Source organism: Mastigoproctus giganteus, chromosome 3, assembly GCF_048544385.1.
Source record: "Mastigoproctus giganteus isolate SK-2022 chromosome 3, ASM4854438v1, whole genome shotgun sequence".
NCBI classification, from domain to species: domain Eukaryota; kingdom Metazoa; phylum Arthropoda; class Arachnida; order Uropygi; family Thelyphonidae; genus Mastigoproctus; species Mastigoproctus giganteus.
In genome coordinates, this window is record NC_143577.1 from 3,403,509 (window position 1) to 3,418,248 (window position 14,740).

The following is a 14,740-nucleotide window of genomic DNA, read 5'->3' on the forward strand; positions in this document are numbered from 1 at the left end:
GCTAATAATACAAGAAAGCAAGCTCTATTATATATTTTTAACTGAGTGCTGTCAAACCGTTGCTTCCCATACGAATGGAGGGAATAGCTAGTCAAGCCAAGGCCAAAAATTCGAACTCCATTACAGGTGAAACACTACAGGATCTCAAACTCATACTGCCTGTTGAAGCTGCTAGAAAAAATATTTTTGCCGATCCTCACCAAGCAGATCCTAGCAAATACCCCACACAAAATCACTACGCACTTTTACACAGCTCAACTGTGACCAATCTTCTAGAAACTACCAACAGGATCATCATCAGCCTTTGAGAATAGAGAACTAGCAGCCACCTACGTAGGCATCGAATCTGCATTTGATGCCGTGCACATTCCATCTCTGCTAAAGAGAACTATTATCAATTTAACCCCAGGGGCTCACATCTGGTGAGCATGGGCTTGGCACACCCAGGGTCCTGAGCTGGATATCATCATTCTTCTCTTCCTTGATGATTTCCTTCTACTTCTCTCTCTCTCTCTCTCTCTTAGGGTAAATTAGAGTTTTTTTTTTTTTTTTTTTTTTGGCTGGTGCAGCAAAAGCCTCAGGCTTCCTTGCACCATGTGGCTAATGATAATAATAATAATAATAATAAATAAATAGGTGGTGACATCTTAGCTTTCCTGACATCTCCTCTGCTGTGTAACCGCATTGTGAAACTGTCTGTGGATAACTCCCAATACTACTAAGTAATCTTGGTTGGAGTCCCACAGGGGGTAGTACTATCCGGCCTCCTCTTCACTGCCCTCATTGCTCCACGGTAATCCGAGAGCTGAAGCAATTTGCTCTATGCATCAATCCAGCCCTCAATGGAGCTTCTGTCCCGCTTGTTCAAAATTACTCTGACTAGGGATCAGATCCAACCCAAAGCTTCTGTTCAGTTAGCATGTAGACATGCTTCTCACAAAAGCTGCTAGACAGAGATGGTTATGCAAGCAGCATCTTCAACATGTGACAGACAAATCCACCATTGTCAAATACATTTGAACAATTTTTATCGCCCACTTCTCTATGCTGCAGAGATCTGGGCATCCGCATCTCCCTCTACCACCAAATCAATATTCTCCTCTGAGTATTGGCTCCTGAAATGGGCTTGCCACAAGCTGAGCCTTCCTCCCCTTCTCCGAACCACCGCTATGGCAAACACACTCGACATCCCAAGGCTCAGCTGACTCACTGATGAAAGAAGAACCGTCATTACAGTCAAACTCATGACTGGTCCATCTCCTCTCCCTCCTTCTGGGATAACTGTGCATGGAGGATCCCAGTGGCGCATCTGCGAGCAATTCCACAGCTATTCCCTCTGCAAACACGCCTTCACCTGTCGGATCAGTTCCTTCTTCAGCAGATGTTATCAAGCGTCCAAGATCTAGATGTCGAGTTCAACAAGTTTAGTCATGATCGACATTATAGAAAAAGAATATTCCGTAGTAGATGGCCAAGGCTACCAATATTATAACCTGAGTCCCGATCAATGTATTCTTTTGCTCAATTCGATATACATAGGCGGCTTCGTAGCCAGGTGGGAAGGAGCAGCAGTGCGTAGCACACTCTTCTTGATTAGAACGGGGTCCAGCCGTTAAACCACCAAATACGGAGGATGCGGAAAGGTCAGGCAATGACCACCGCTTATCCCGGAGCAATATGGCCTTAGTTGCTAATGCTCCTAAAAATCAAATAACAAACAAAATCGATATATATATAATTATGCTATTCGATGTACAGTACGTTCTCATGTTATGTATTTTGTGACTAATGTTCTGTACACTCACTTAAATATTATTAGCTATATGGTGTAAGGAAGCCCGAGGCTTATGCTGCACCAGACAAAAAGAAAAAGAAAAAAAAAATTCCCGAGTTACCCTGAGAGAGCGAGTGCTAGTCAAAAGTAGAAGGGAATCAGCCCAGAAGTGAGCCCCTGGAGTTAATGTTTAGTATATCCAATTCATTTCTGTATTTTTCTAATATTGTATTTAACTTATTCATTATTCTTTTACTCATATTTTTATTTTATTATTACAGTATTATTATTATTTTTTTGGTTTATTCAGGAAACTTTTGTCTTTTCATTACATCGTTGGCCACTGTGCAGTGACGGGCAGTTGCAACTGCACTACTATGTACATCACTACTCTCTGTAAGATTTCTCTTTCTTATACAGCATCAGCCAAAAAAAAAAAAAAAAAAATTAGCCATACGGTGCATGGAAGATTATAACGCTTACAATTTTTTTGGCATCTTAAATTATAAATAACCATAATTATCAGAAATAAAAATAAGTACGCAAAAAAATAACTTTTCCCTTCCTTGCAGTGGAGGATCGAAATTGGGTCACATATTTTTGTACAATTTCTTTATAAGACGATTTAAAAAAAAACGATTTTCATAAAACCGAAGGGGGGGAGGAAACATTCAAGAATTGCCAAATTAGGAAGGATCGTATCCGCGTTTAATGACGTGAATTTAGTAAATATTCAAAAAAAAAAAAAAAGTGTAGTTGTTTTATATCAACAAATCTCTGCATTTATAACTGCCAAGTTAACCTGAAATAACTTCGGTTACCAACTTTTATTTCGGCATGTACATTCAAATCTAAAAAGCAGATCCAGATTTTCTCTCTGTACGTCCTGATGGAAGCATGTTTGCTTCACGAATGCACCACAACATCCAAACACGTGCGTTTTGTGAGTTGTAATGCACGGACTGACATATGCTTAAACGCGACAAAAATGGGCAAAGTTGGACAGTAATGTGTTACCATTAATCCATTTTCCCCTCAGTGGTGCAAAATAGTGCATTTCGCAAACACATAACAGGGAGCAGTTGTTCTTAGAAGAAGGAATGACGGCAGATGCCACTTACCTGGTAGGAGACTCTGATTCACACCCAAAAACCCTCGCACTCGTGGATTGTCCGCATGTGGGTGAATAGAATATTACGGCACGTGCCACCTGCTCGCATTAACAACAACTCTCTCCCAAGGGCCCGGGGTTGCCCAAGCCAATCGCACTCGGGACACGATACTCAGGTATTATGCACCTGAAGGGCATTTCTAGACCAATAGGAGAGCAGCATTGTCGTAGGAGCGGGATTGTTATCAGCTGGCTTCGTCGTGCTGGTTAGATAATGTGTCTGCTAGTCGTACGCTGAGCACAGATTTAAAATATCATGTTGCTCGTAAAATGTGTATTGATTTGGAAGTGCATACGCTCAAAAATTAAATGTTCCAGTACAGGAGAGTTTTAAAGGAGAATTCGGGATTATCGAAGTGATTATTTTGCTCGCCTTCAGTTAATATCCTTATTATGAAGTTTGCTGAACATTTGTCAGCCCACATCACTCCAGAATGGCGAAAACAGTATATTCAGTACGAGGTAAGCCTAAGCACAAAAAAGAAAAGCCGAGTGAATCTTTCTCCTATCTTAAATAATGCTTCGTTTGGTAACAATTAAAAATGAGTTTGTTGTTGGACAAAGGCTTTGTTGGAAGCTGTGCTGCAGAATGATGGCTTCCGTGCCAAACGAGCTTTCTTCACTGTTTCAAACAAAACTTGTGTTCGCTGCTGAATTTTCGACGACAATTAAGCACGTGGATAACTATAAGAACTCGGAGATATGTCTGCAATAATGCAAAAAGTGCACTGTGCTCCTTTTATTTATTTACTTTTAATGCAAAATAAAACCAAAAACCGACTACTCGTATCTAGCAGTACGCCTGTACTAGACAAAAGAATTATCTGCACTTCGTGTGCTAGTTGTGGGGTTGAAAAAGTGTACGTTCAAATCAAGTAACCAATTGTGTTTATGTGAAACATGGTTGGGTAGAGTTTTTAGTGTACGCGGATTTGGGTTTAAATTGATTTTTTTTTTTTCCCCCAGAAAGCAAAATCATAATATTCCTTCCCCCCACCTTCTCCGTGATCTCGCTATCGATATTTGAGGTCCAAGCTTTTCAAAGGTAACCTGTCATTTTCGTAGAGCACTTCAACCTCCCCAAAGAGATCGTGTTTGAATTTACCAGTGAAGGAAATTAATTCCACTATTATAAGAGGTTCAGGAAGCTTCTAACGGGAATAAGTTTTCCTGCCATCTTATAATGAATTGTCAGTTATATAGAAATAACTTAATTTCTTCCATAACGTCATTAATAAATTTCGACCGTCTGCTAATTAAAATGATAAAAATAATAATATAATTTTTCATAAGTGTTCGCCTTTTAATGGAAAATTAAAAAACTTATTTGAAAATTGTACACGAGGAAAATGTATTTACATTTTGAGAAATATATTGACAATTGGAATGTCAATTCAGTTCTTCATTCGGATTTTGAATCATTCTTTATGTTAATGCATTCACTTCTTAATTGTATACAGTATAGTGGCTGTACACAAATTAATATAATTTATTAGATATATTATTAATAGTGTAATTCACGTACCGAACTTTTTTTTTTCAGTAAGAAAAGCTGGTATTTGTGCGTGAATGCAAAACAGGGTTCAACTTCTAAAAACAATGCAGAAATGCATCATGGGTACTAAAATTTTATGTGTGTGTGCATCTCTAATTCTGCATAAATTTTTGTTCAATCTGTGGTAGCAACCTGTCCCAGTAAATTCCATGAAGATTTGAAAAATACCCAAATATAAACTGAAAGAAGTTCTGACAGAGTGAGAATGGGAAAAATCAGACTAAATCCTCAATAAACAGTAACTTCCTCCCTACAAGATTTCATTTGCCCCACAATGCACCAAATAAATATATTAAAAATAGAAAACATAAATGTATTTTTACCTGGATGCCTAAAATCTTAATTGTGTTTTTCTTCCAGCTTATATAATGGAAAATTATACAACAAGGATGCTGCTACCCCTACCCTGGATGCCTAAAATCTTAATTACCTCTACCCTGCCACGGGAATCAACTTTTATGTTAGTAATTGGATAAAAGTGGTGGTGGTGTTCCATCCATTTGGATGGATTTCCCATATTTAGTAGATTAGAGCTATCCAGAGTTAGGATTTCTGACATCCACATAAATTCCTCCTAAAATGCATTTTTTGATTAAAGTAGCAAATTCTGGAAGTGATATTTATAATATTAGATTTATTCCATAGTGCATTGTTTTTCATTCATTTTACTCTCCCTGAGGGTTAAAACTCGTTTTAGTTGGTATGGTGTATGTCCAGGGAGGGATTACTACCCCAGATTAAAAAATAATTGTAATATCCAATTTTGCATGGAGAGAATTGTAGATTCTACTTTAAGTAACAAGGATTCATAATTTTATCTGAGTATCAATATATGATTGTTTGTAAACTCAGACAACTTGCAGATCAGCCCATAAATACAGGCATAATTCTCTGCACAATGTGAGCTAAGATGTTGATGTGTTGTAAACCACTACTAGCTTAATGTTTAAAACTGTCTCAAGGGTCTTTGGTTAGAAGTCGGCAAGCATTGTAATCTCTAGTTAAACTAGAAGTTGCACAGATAGTCTGACTCAGTTGAACAGGCTGTCTCCAACACTCTTAGTACTACTTCTAACCTGTGTATTGCTTCTTGAACTGTTGATGTTCATTGGAGCACTTTCAGGAAGATTGATGTTTACACGCCTCGATATCCATACACAATGCAGCAATTGGAAAATGAGACTGATGTTATGAGATGAGCGCTGGTGCTGCCATTTACTAGAAGTAAATATGAAATGAAAGGGATTGTTCCTCAAGCAGTGCAGTCAAGGTGAGTGGAAATTGCCACTGTTTCAGAACGTAGTGCAAGCTGAATTGCACTTCTCTTCTGTGTTGTAAGGACAATGGAAAAAAAAGAGCAAACAAGTACTGTCAGACTACAAAAGTGCCACAGAAACATTTCAAATAATGAAGCAAATGTATGTAGAGAATTATCTTGTGCATGTGTGTCAGTGGCATAAGTGTTTTGCCCATGGAAGAGAATCACTGAAAGACAAAGAACATCTGGGCTCTGCAAAAATGGTTTGAATGCCAGAGTTGATTGAAAAGATGCAGGAAATCACTACCAACAAGCAGTGTTCAATGCTTTGAATATTTTAGATCTGTGAGTTAATAAGGAAACCATTTGACAAATAATAACCCAGATTCGAAGAAAAGGAGGGTCTGTGCCTGGTTTGTTCCACATTCATTAACAGTATGCACGAGTTTAACACTGCAGAGAACTCATTGAGGCCCCTGAAAGTAACCTTGCTCTCTGAATATGATTGTTATGAGTGACAAGATGTGGTGTTTTCATCACAATCCCACAATGAAGCGATACAGTGCGAACTCTCCCAAGGTCATTAAAGTTCGTCAAGAAGGCCAAAAATCAAAACCATGCTCATCACTTTCTACGATAGCAAGGGAATTGTGCTCAATGTCCAAAGTGTTACTGCTGCCTACTATCTGGATGTTTTGAAATGTTTGTTGCAGAGAATCCGTTGTGTGCAGCCTCAATATGGAGAAGACTGTGGTTGGTTTCTCTTGCATGAGAATGCTCTAAGCCTTGAGGCTCTCACTGTTCAGGAGTTTTTGGCTAGTAAAACATCTGCATACTGTCACACCCGCCATATTTACCAGACAGCCATGTGCGACTTCTTGTTGTTCTCAAAGTTCAAGGCACCCCTGAAAGGCTTATTTTCATGATGTCAGTATTCAAATAGCTGTGATGAGAACACTGAATAGTGTACCAGTCATGACGTTCTGCAGGTTGCTTCATGTTCGTTGCATGCAGTGGATGCAGGTGGAAATTACTTTGAATAAAGCAAGGTTAGTTTACTCATACATGGGATCATTATATTTTTTAGCATCAGTTTTGTTTTCCAATTGGCATACTATGTATAAAATTGTAACAATGCATAAGATTTTATCCCTAAATAAGTCTAAAATTAGTAGCCTTTGTTCTGTAGGTTCTGAATTGAATAGAAACATTTTGCCATTTGGTTAGCAAACTTGTTCTGGACTGACAAACCAAGTTGGGTTTTTGTTTTTTTTTTTCATTGCATGAAGTGGGGAATACTTCTATTTGTTGCATTTGGCTCATTGGTTTCAGGAAGCCCCCATTTCCATTCTCTGGGCTGTGGTGCAGTTTTTCTGTTTCATTTATCATCAAGTCTTCCTTTCTTGAAAGGAAGAAGAATGGAAACCAAAACCATAAAACCTTGTTAGAAGATGTTATATTGCTTTCAAGATTAGCCTTCATGTATGATGGAGTGCTGCCACATAGTATTAGAACAAAAGAATGCTCATACTAGCAAGTGCTTGCAGTTGTGTAAATTGTAGCATCTGGATCTGATTGAGGTGTTTAAGGCTCTGAATGGATTGAGTAAGCTCAGTGATGATGGAATTCTTCCTGCTCAGATTACAAGCTTGAGGAGACATTTTAAATTCAGCTTGAGGAAGGACAATTGCATAATAGATGTATAGAAATTGATTGAACTAGACACTGTTAGAGGGGATGGACAAGGTAATATTGAAAGTTTTTTTTTTTTTTTTCCCCTTCTTTTTTGGTTAATGCTATATAAGCTTGCATCATTTGTTAACTATTGAAAAGAAAGCTGAAGTATTTACAAATGGGAACTGGAGACTGAATTCATCCTTTTTGGGACTTAGCTTTAAATTTAAAATTTCAAGAAACTGAGTGGCATATTTATGTGGCTGTCTGATTGATTATGTTCAAATTATATTACTACAGTTTTACTAAAAAATATCTTTACCCATATACAATCTGAATTTGGACCAATTTATCTTATAAAGGAGTGATTCTCACTCCAGTAAAGGAGTGCTGTAATTAGTTAGTCTTTGCCATTTTGCAATATAAATATGTAAAGTGATGGGCTTGCATCCCATTCTTCTTATTTCAAAAATCATTTTAATGATGAAATAATGAAAGAATAATTTGAGTTAGAATAAGTAACATTTTAATATAATTTATCTAGTTGTCACATGAATGGCACTTGAAAATAATTTTGTATTTTCAAAGTGACAGTATAATGCAAGGAGGCAAAGATTATGTATCATCTGTATTGTATCTAGATTTTGTATATTTATCAATGATATTGATGAAGGTATATCAGGCTTAATGTCGAAGTTTGCAGATGATACAAAGTTTGGCAGGGTTGTTAATGACAGTAATGGCAGTGTGCTACTGCAACAGGATCTAGATAATTTGGGCAGATTGGCTAAGAAGTGGCAACTGAAGTTTAACCTTGACAAATGCAAAGTACTGCATATGGGTAGAAGTAACCCCAGAGAAACGTACCAACTGTGTGGTACTACACTTAAGGTGGTAGAAAATGAAAAAGACCTGGGAGTAATTGTGCAGTCAGATATGAAGTTCTCTGAGCAATGTAGACAGGCTGCCAGGGCAGGTCATGGGGTTTTGTCAATGATATATAAGAATTTTGCTAGCAGGGAAAAGGACTTGATTATCCCTCTGTATAAGGCAATGGTCAGGCCACACCTTGAGTACTGCGTACAGGTCTGGAGGCCTCATTTTAGGAAGGATGTAGATTTACTTGAGTGTGTACAGAGAAGGGCAACAAGATTGGTGAGGGGAATGAAGGGATCCTCTTACCAAGAGAGGCTTAAGTTCTGCAAATTGCAGTGGCTGGAGACTAGGCACCTGTGCGGTGATCTGATTGAGGTCTATAAGGCCTTGAATGGGTTGAGCACGCTGAATTCTGATGGGATCCTTCCACTTGTTCAGATTACCAGCCTACGGGGACATAAGTTCAAATTAAGAAAGGACAGATGTAGAATAGATGTGCGGAAATTTGCCTTTAGCCAGCGGGTGGTTAATTGCTGGAACAAACTTCCATCTGTCGTTGTGGAAGTTGATAGGTTGAATAAATTTAAGGAGGAACTGGACAGGCATTTGGAGGGAATGGTGTGTTTTTTTTTTTTTTTTTTTTTTGGCTGATGCTGCATAAGCTCATACATTTGCTTTCTTTTAGCATTAGTAGAGGCATATGATGCAAGAAAGCAAGCTTATTCAGCATCAGCCAAAAAAAAAAAAAAACCCCCTCCCATTTCACCCCTCTGTTCGTTCGAAATACCTGTCCAGTTGAGCTTTAAATTTGTTCAGGCTATCAACTTCAACAACAAGTGATGGAGGTCGGTTCCACCAACCAACCACCCGCTGGCCAAAGGCAAATTTCCGCACATCTATCCGACATCCGTCCTTCCTCCATTTCAATTTATGCCCTCTGAGGTGATTATTCTGAGCAAGATGAAGAATCCCATTGACATTGAGCATGCTCAAACCATTCAAAGCCTTATACACCTCTATCAGATCACCTCGCCGGTGCCTGGTCTCCAGACTCTGTAATTTGCAAAACTTAAGCCTTTCTTCGTAAGAGCAACCCTTTGTTCCATTCACTAATCTTGTTGCCCTTCTCTGTACCCGTTCCAGCAGTTCTACATCCTTCTTGAAATGAGGCCTCCAGACCTGTATACAGTACTCAAGATGTGGCCTAACCATTGCCTTATACAAGGGAATAATGACCTCCTTATCCCTGCTAGAAAAATTGCTGTATATCATTGACAAGACACCATGAGCTACTCTTGCAGCTCGTCTGCACTGCTCAGAGAACTTCATATCTGCCTGCACAATTACCCCCAGGTCCTTTTCATTCTCCACCACTGTCAGTGTAGTACCGCAGAGTTGATACGTTGCTCTGGGGTTACTGTTTCCCAAATGTAGTACTTTACATTTTTCAATGTTAAACTTCATTTGCCACCTCTCAGCCCATCTGTTCAACCTTTCCAGATCCTGTTGCAGCAGCATAGCGTCAGTAGTGTCCTTAACGACCCTGCCAACCTTTGTATCATCTGCAAACTTGGACATTAAACTTGATATCCCATCATCAATATCATTCATAAACACCGAAAACAACAACGGACCCAACACTGAACCTTGAGGAACTCCACTAATAACATTAGTCCACGTTGAGCAGTGTCCATTGATTACCACTCTCTGTCTTCTGCCACTCAACCATCCCCTTATCCATAGCAGCAATTTGCCTCCAATGCCACACTGCTCCAATTTGTGCAGCAGTCTTCCATGTGCAACAGTATCAAAAGCCTTTCTGAGATCCAAATATATAATATCAAAGTTATTCCCTGCATCCAGTTCTTTTGTGACTACATCATAGTATCCAATCAAATTGGTCAGGCAAGACCTGCCCTTAACAAAACCATGCTGTGTCTGAGCTATAACTGAAGTCTTGTCTCAATGATCCTGCAGTGCTTCTTTAACCAGTGCCTCAATTAATTTAACTGGAACAGAAGTTAAACTAACAGGTCTATAATTACTTGTGTCAGCCTTTGATCCTCCTTTGTGAATTGGGGTTATATTTGCACATCTCCAGTCTATGGGTACCTCCCCTGAGTCCAAAGAAGCTCTCATAATTATGGCTAGGGGTTTGCATACTTCCTTTGCTGCCTCCTTTAATATAACTGGATAGATCCCATCCACCCCAGGTGCCTTTTTTATGTTTATCCTCAACAATCTCTCCTCCACTTTCCTCTCAGTTATTACAAAATCATCCAGCTCACTGCCAATGTTTACTTTACCTACATCATTCTCCTTCCTGAATAACTCCTCATGCGTGAATGTAGATGCAAAATACTCGTTTAGATTGTTAGCCACCTGAGCAGGATCCTCAACTGTTGAACCATCAATATCCAGTGGACCAATTTGATTCATCCCTTTCCTTCTCGAGTTCAAATATGTAAAGAACTCTTTTCTGTTTTTCTTTGCATCCTTTGCCAAGGATTTTTCGTAGTCTGCTTTTGCCTGCCTAATCTCCTTTGCGACTTGGTTACAGACCAACTTATATCTATCATAGGCTTCCATGTCACCCATTAATTTGTATGTATCCCATGCATTTTTCTTCTCTGCCACATGTCTCATTAATTGATCTGACAACCATTTAGGCCTAAACCTTGAACAATATTTCTTAGTTGGTATGTAAAGCCTGGTAGCCTCCAAGATTAGTTCCTTGAATGCTTCCCATTTTGAGTTTGCTGTTGGTAACATCATCAGTTGGTCCCACTGTATAGAATTTAAATACTGTCTCAGACCATCATAGTCGCCTTTACGAAAACAATAACCCTTCCCTTTACCTGTGATGGTAGTTACCTCCTTGAGTAAATCCCACTTCAACACACTGTGATCACTGCCACCTAGTGGTTCATTTATCTGCAGATTCTTAATGCATGAAGAATCACTACTGATAATCAGATCAAGAGTATTGCTCCCTCTTGTTGCCTCACGAACATGCTGATGTAGAAAACAATCATCCAATAAATCCACAAAAGCCTTGCTAGTGTGCGAGTGACCAATCCACAAATTCCAGTCAATATCTGGGAAATTAAAATCTCCCATTATAAGACTCTCTGATTTACTGGCCCACTCTATTTCCCTGTACAATATCTTATTATACTCATCAGAGTCATTAGGCCTATAGCACACTCCTACTCTCAATTTTGATTTCCCTATGCTTATGTCACACCAAACTGACTCGACACTGCCCTGTCCATCGATGTCGACTGGCTTCACTTCCTTGGACTTGCATCACATGCCACTTTCTTGCATCACATGCCACTACTACTAATACGATCTGTGTTCAAAAAGAAATCTAGCACCAAAGAAAGATCAAATGACTGAAGATGTATATCCTACGGAATAAATTTTTCCAATATTGCTTGCGGGATAATGCTTAATGAACATTTTGATATTTGCAGTAAGTTACTGCTTGATTCAGATAAAGTCACTATTGAATTAGCTAATTATTTTAATTGGATTTTTCAGTTTATTATTGAACATTAAATAGACTTCAGAATAGTGTGTATAATTCCTATTTCCAAGATGGGTGATGAATTATTCTGATTGTAGTCAGTATTTGTTATACCTTATCTGATTCTGATGTAACTGAGTGGTTGGCACTAGCACATTGATATGAGGTGACTTTGTATGAGCCTGTGTGACTGATAAGTTTAGTCAAGAGTATATTATTGTGGGATGGGTATGATTATTTGTAAATCTTGACTTCTGTGGTTGTGCCAATGTGTAAACAATACATTTTTTTTTTTTAAATTGTTTTAGTCCTCAAATGCAGTTTGCCTAGTTAAAAAAAAAAAATTCACACATCCATTCCTTCTAAATGTTTAACCAGTTCCTCCTTGAATTTATTTAAGCTATCAACTGCCAAGACAACAGATGGAAGTTTGTTCCAGCAATTTACTACCCACTGGCTAAAGGCAAATTTCTGCCCATCTATTCTACGACTGTCTTTCCTCAGTTTAAATTTATACTCCCTTAGGTTTGTAATCTGAGCAAGAAGAATCCCATCAGAATTGAGACTGCTCAACCCATTCAAGGCCTTATATACCTCAATCAGATCACCTCACAGATGCCGCAGTTTGAAGAATTTAAGCCTTTCCTGGTCAGACCACCCCTTCATTCCCCTCACCAATCTTGTTGCCCTTCTCTGTACTTGCTCAAGCAATTCTGCATTCTAAAATGAGGCCTGCAGACTTGTATGCAGTACTCAAGGTGTGGGCTGACCCATTGCCTTATACAAAGGGATAATCACCTCCTTTTCCCTACTAGCAAAATTCCTGTATTGAAAATACCCCATGACCTGCTCTGGCAGCCTGTCTACACTGCTCTGAAAACTTCATATCTGACTGCACAATTACTCTCAGGTCTTTCATTATCTACCACCCTAATTATAGTACCACACAGTTGGTATGTTTCCCTGGTGTTACTTCTACCCATATGCAGTACTTTGCATTTGTCAATGTTAAATTTCAGTTGCCACTTTTCAGCCCATCTGCCCAAATTTTCTAGATCCTGTTGCTAGCATGCTGGCATTAACAACCCTGCAAACCTTTGTGTCATTTGCAAACTTCATCATTAAGCATGATATACCTTCATCAATATCATTGGTGAAGTACATCAGAAGGTGGGAAGACATTGTAAATAGCAAAATCTAAATTAATAAATTCTGCATTTCGATATCATTATTTCATATAACTTTGATATCGTATACTTAGATTTCATGAAAGCTTTTGATACTGTTGCACATAAGTGACACTGCTCTTCTTGGACTAATGTTATTAGTGCAGTCCTATGGGGTTTGGTGTTGGTGCCCATTATTTTATGCATTTATTAATGAGGGTATATCATGAGGGTAAAAAAAAGGGTATATCATGCTTAATGTACCCTCATTACAAGATCTAGAAAAATTAGGCAGACAGGCTGAGATATTGCAATTTTAAGTTTAACATTGACAAATGCAAGGTACTGCATATGGATAGCAGTAATCCTGAAGTAAAGTATCAACTGTGTGATACTACACTCAAAGTAGTGGAAAATGAAAAGGTCATGGGGTGAATTGTGCAGTCTGATATGAAGTTCTCTGAGCAGTGCAGACAGGCTGCCAGGACAGCTCAAGCGGTTTTGTCAATGATGTACAGGAATTTTGCTAACATGGATAAGGAGGTGATATCCCATTGTATAAGGTAATGGTCAGGCCACATCTTTAGTGCTGCATACAGGTTTAGAGGCCTCATTTTAGGAAGGATGTAGAGCTGTTAGAACATGTACAGAGAAGGGTAGTGAGGGTGCTCTTACCAAGAAAGGCTTCAGTTCTTCAAATTGCAGTGTCTGGAGACTAGGCACCTGTGAGGTGATCTGACCGAGATGTTTAATGCTTTGAATGGCATTGAGAAAGCTTAATGCTAATGGGATTCTTTCTCTAGATTACACACAAGGGAGCATAAATTCTAACTGAGGAAGGATGGTTGCAGATTAGATGTGTGGGAGTGGGCCTTTAGCCAACAGGTGGTTGTTTGCTGGGATAAACTTCCATCTGATGATGTGAAAGTGGATAGCTTGAATAAATTCAAAAAAAGAATTGGACAAATTGTTGGAGGGGGGATTGATAGGTGAAATGTGTTTTTTTTTTTTTTTTTTTTATGGTACTGTATAAACCTGCTTTTTGCATCATTTTCCCCCACTGATGCTAATACTAACTTCATCAGAGCTGTTTTTAATCCATTGAGAATAAATGGATAAAATATGAAGTGATAGCAGAGATACAATATGATTTTAGATTGGCTGGCTTAATGGGAAAAGAATAAGAGCTTCTGTTTTTTTTTTTTTTTTTTTTGTGGTGGTTATAAACACAAACATTATCAAAACTTATAGTTTGAGTTAAAGTTTGGGAAATAAAGAACCATTTGACATATACTGCAGTTTTTGTCAAACTTCAATTTAACACAAATTAAAAATTATAATCTGCAGATTATAAATTTTAGCAGCATTTGGAGGAAGTTTGTTTCCTGATGATAGAAGCTGTGGTAAAAGTGATGCTTTGAACTTTATCTAAATGTTTCTGCTTTCCTTTAATTTACTTATTACATTTGTCCACATAGATTTTGATGTTTTCACAGTTCATGCTATATTTGGGTGTACTTTGTGCTAATTCTAATATTCCAGATCAGTTTAACTGTCATGTATACTTTTTTTTTTTTTTTTTTTTTTTTTTAACAGATGGTAAGAATTGTTTTCTTAGATACACATTCCATGTATATGAATGCTGCTTCCTTTGTGATTGACAGCTATAGAAATGTTGAGACTTGCAAATCAGTTAGCTATATAAATCTGTTTCATCTGCATTTACTATCTGCT

At 38.3% G+C, this 14,740-nt stretch overlaps 1 protein-coding gene across 1 annotated transcript in view; it reads left to right on the plus strand.

Annotated features, from left to right (window-relative positions):
* Positions 1–3,238: 3,238 nt before the first annotated feature.
* Positions 3,239–14,740, plus strand: part of LOC150087618 (solute carrier family 53 member 1-like) — a 252,879-nt gene continuing 241,377 nt past the window's right edge. Inside the window, exon 1 of the mRNA XM_090369888.1 lies at positions 3,239–3,407. Coding sequence (XP_090226014.1) covers positions 3,339–3,407 — 69 coding nt within the window. The 5' untranslated portion in view covers positions 3,239–3,338. The remainder of the gene's footprint in view (positions 3,408–14,740) is intronic.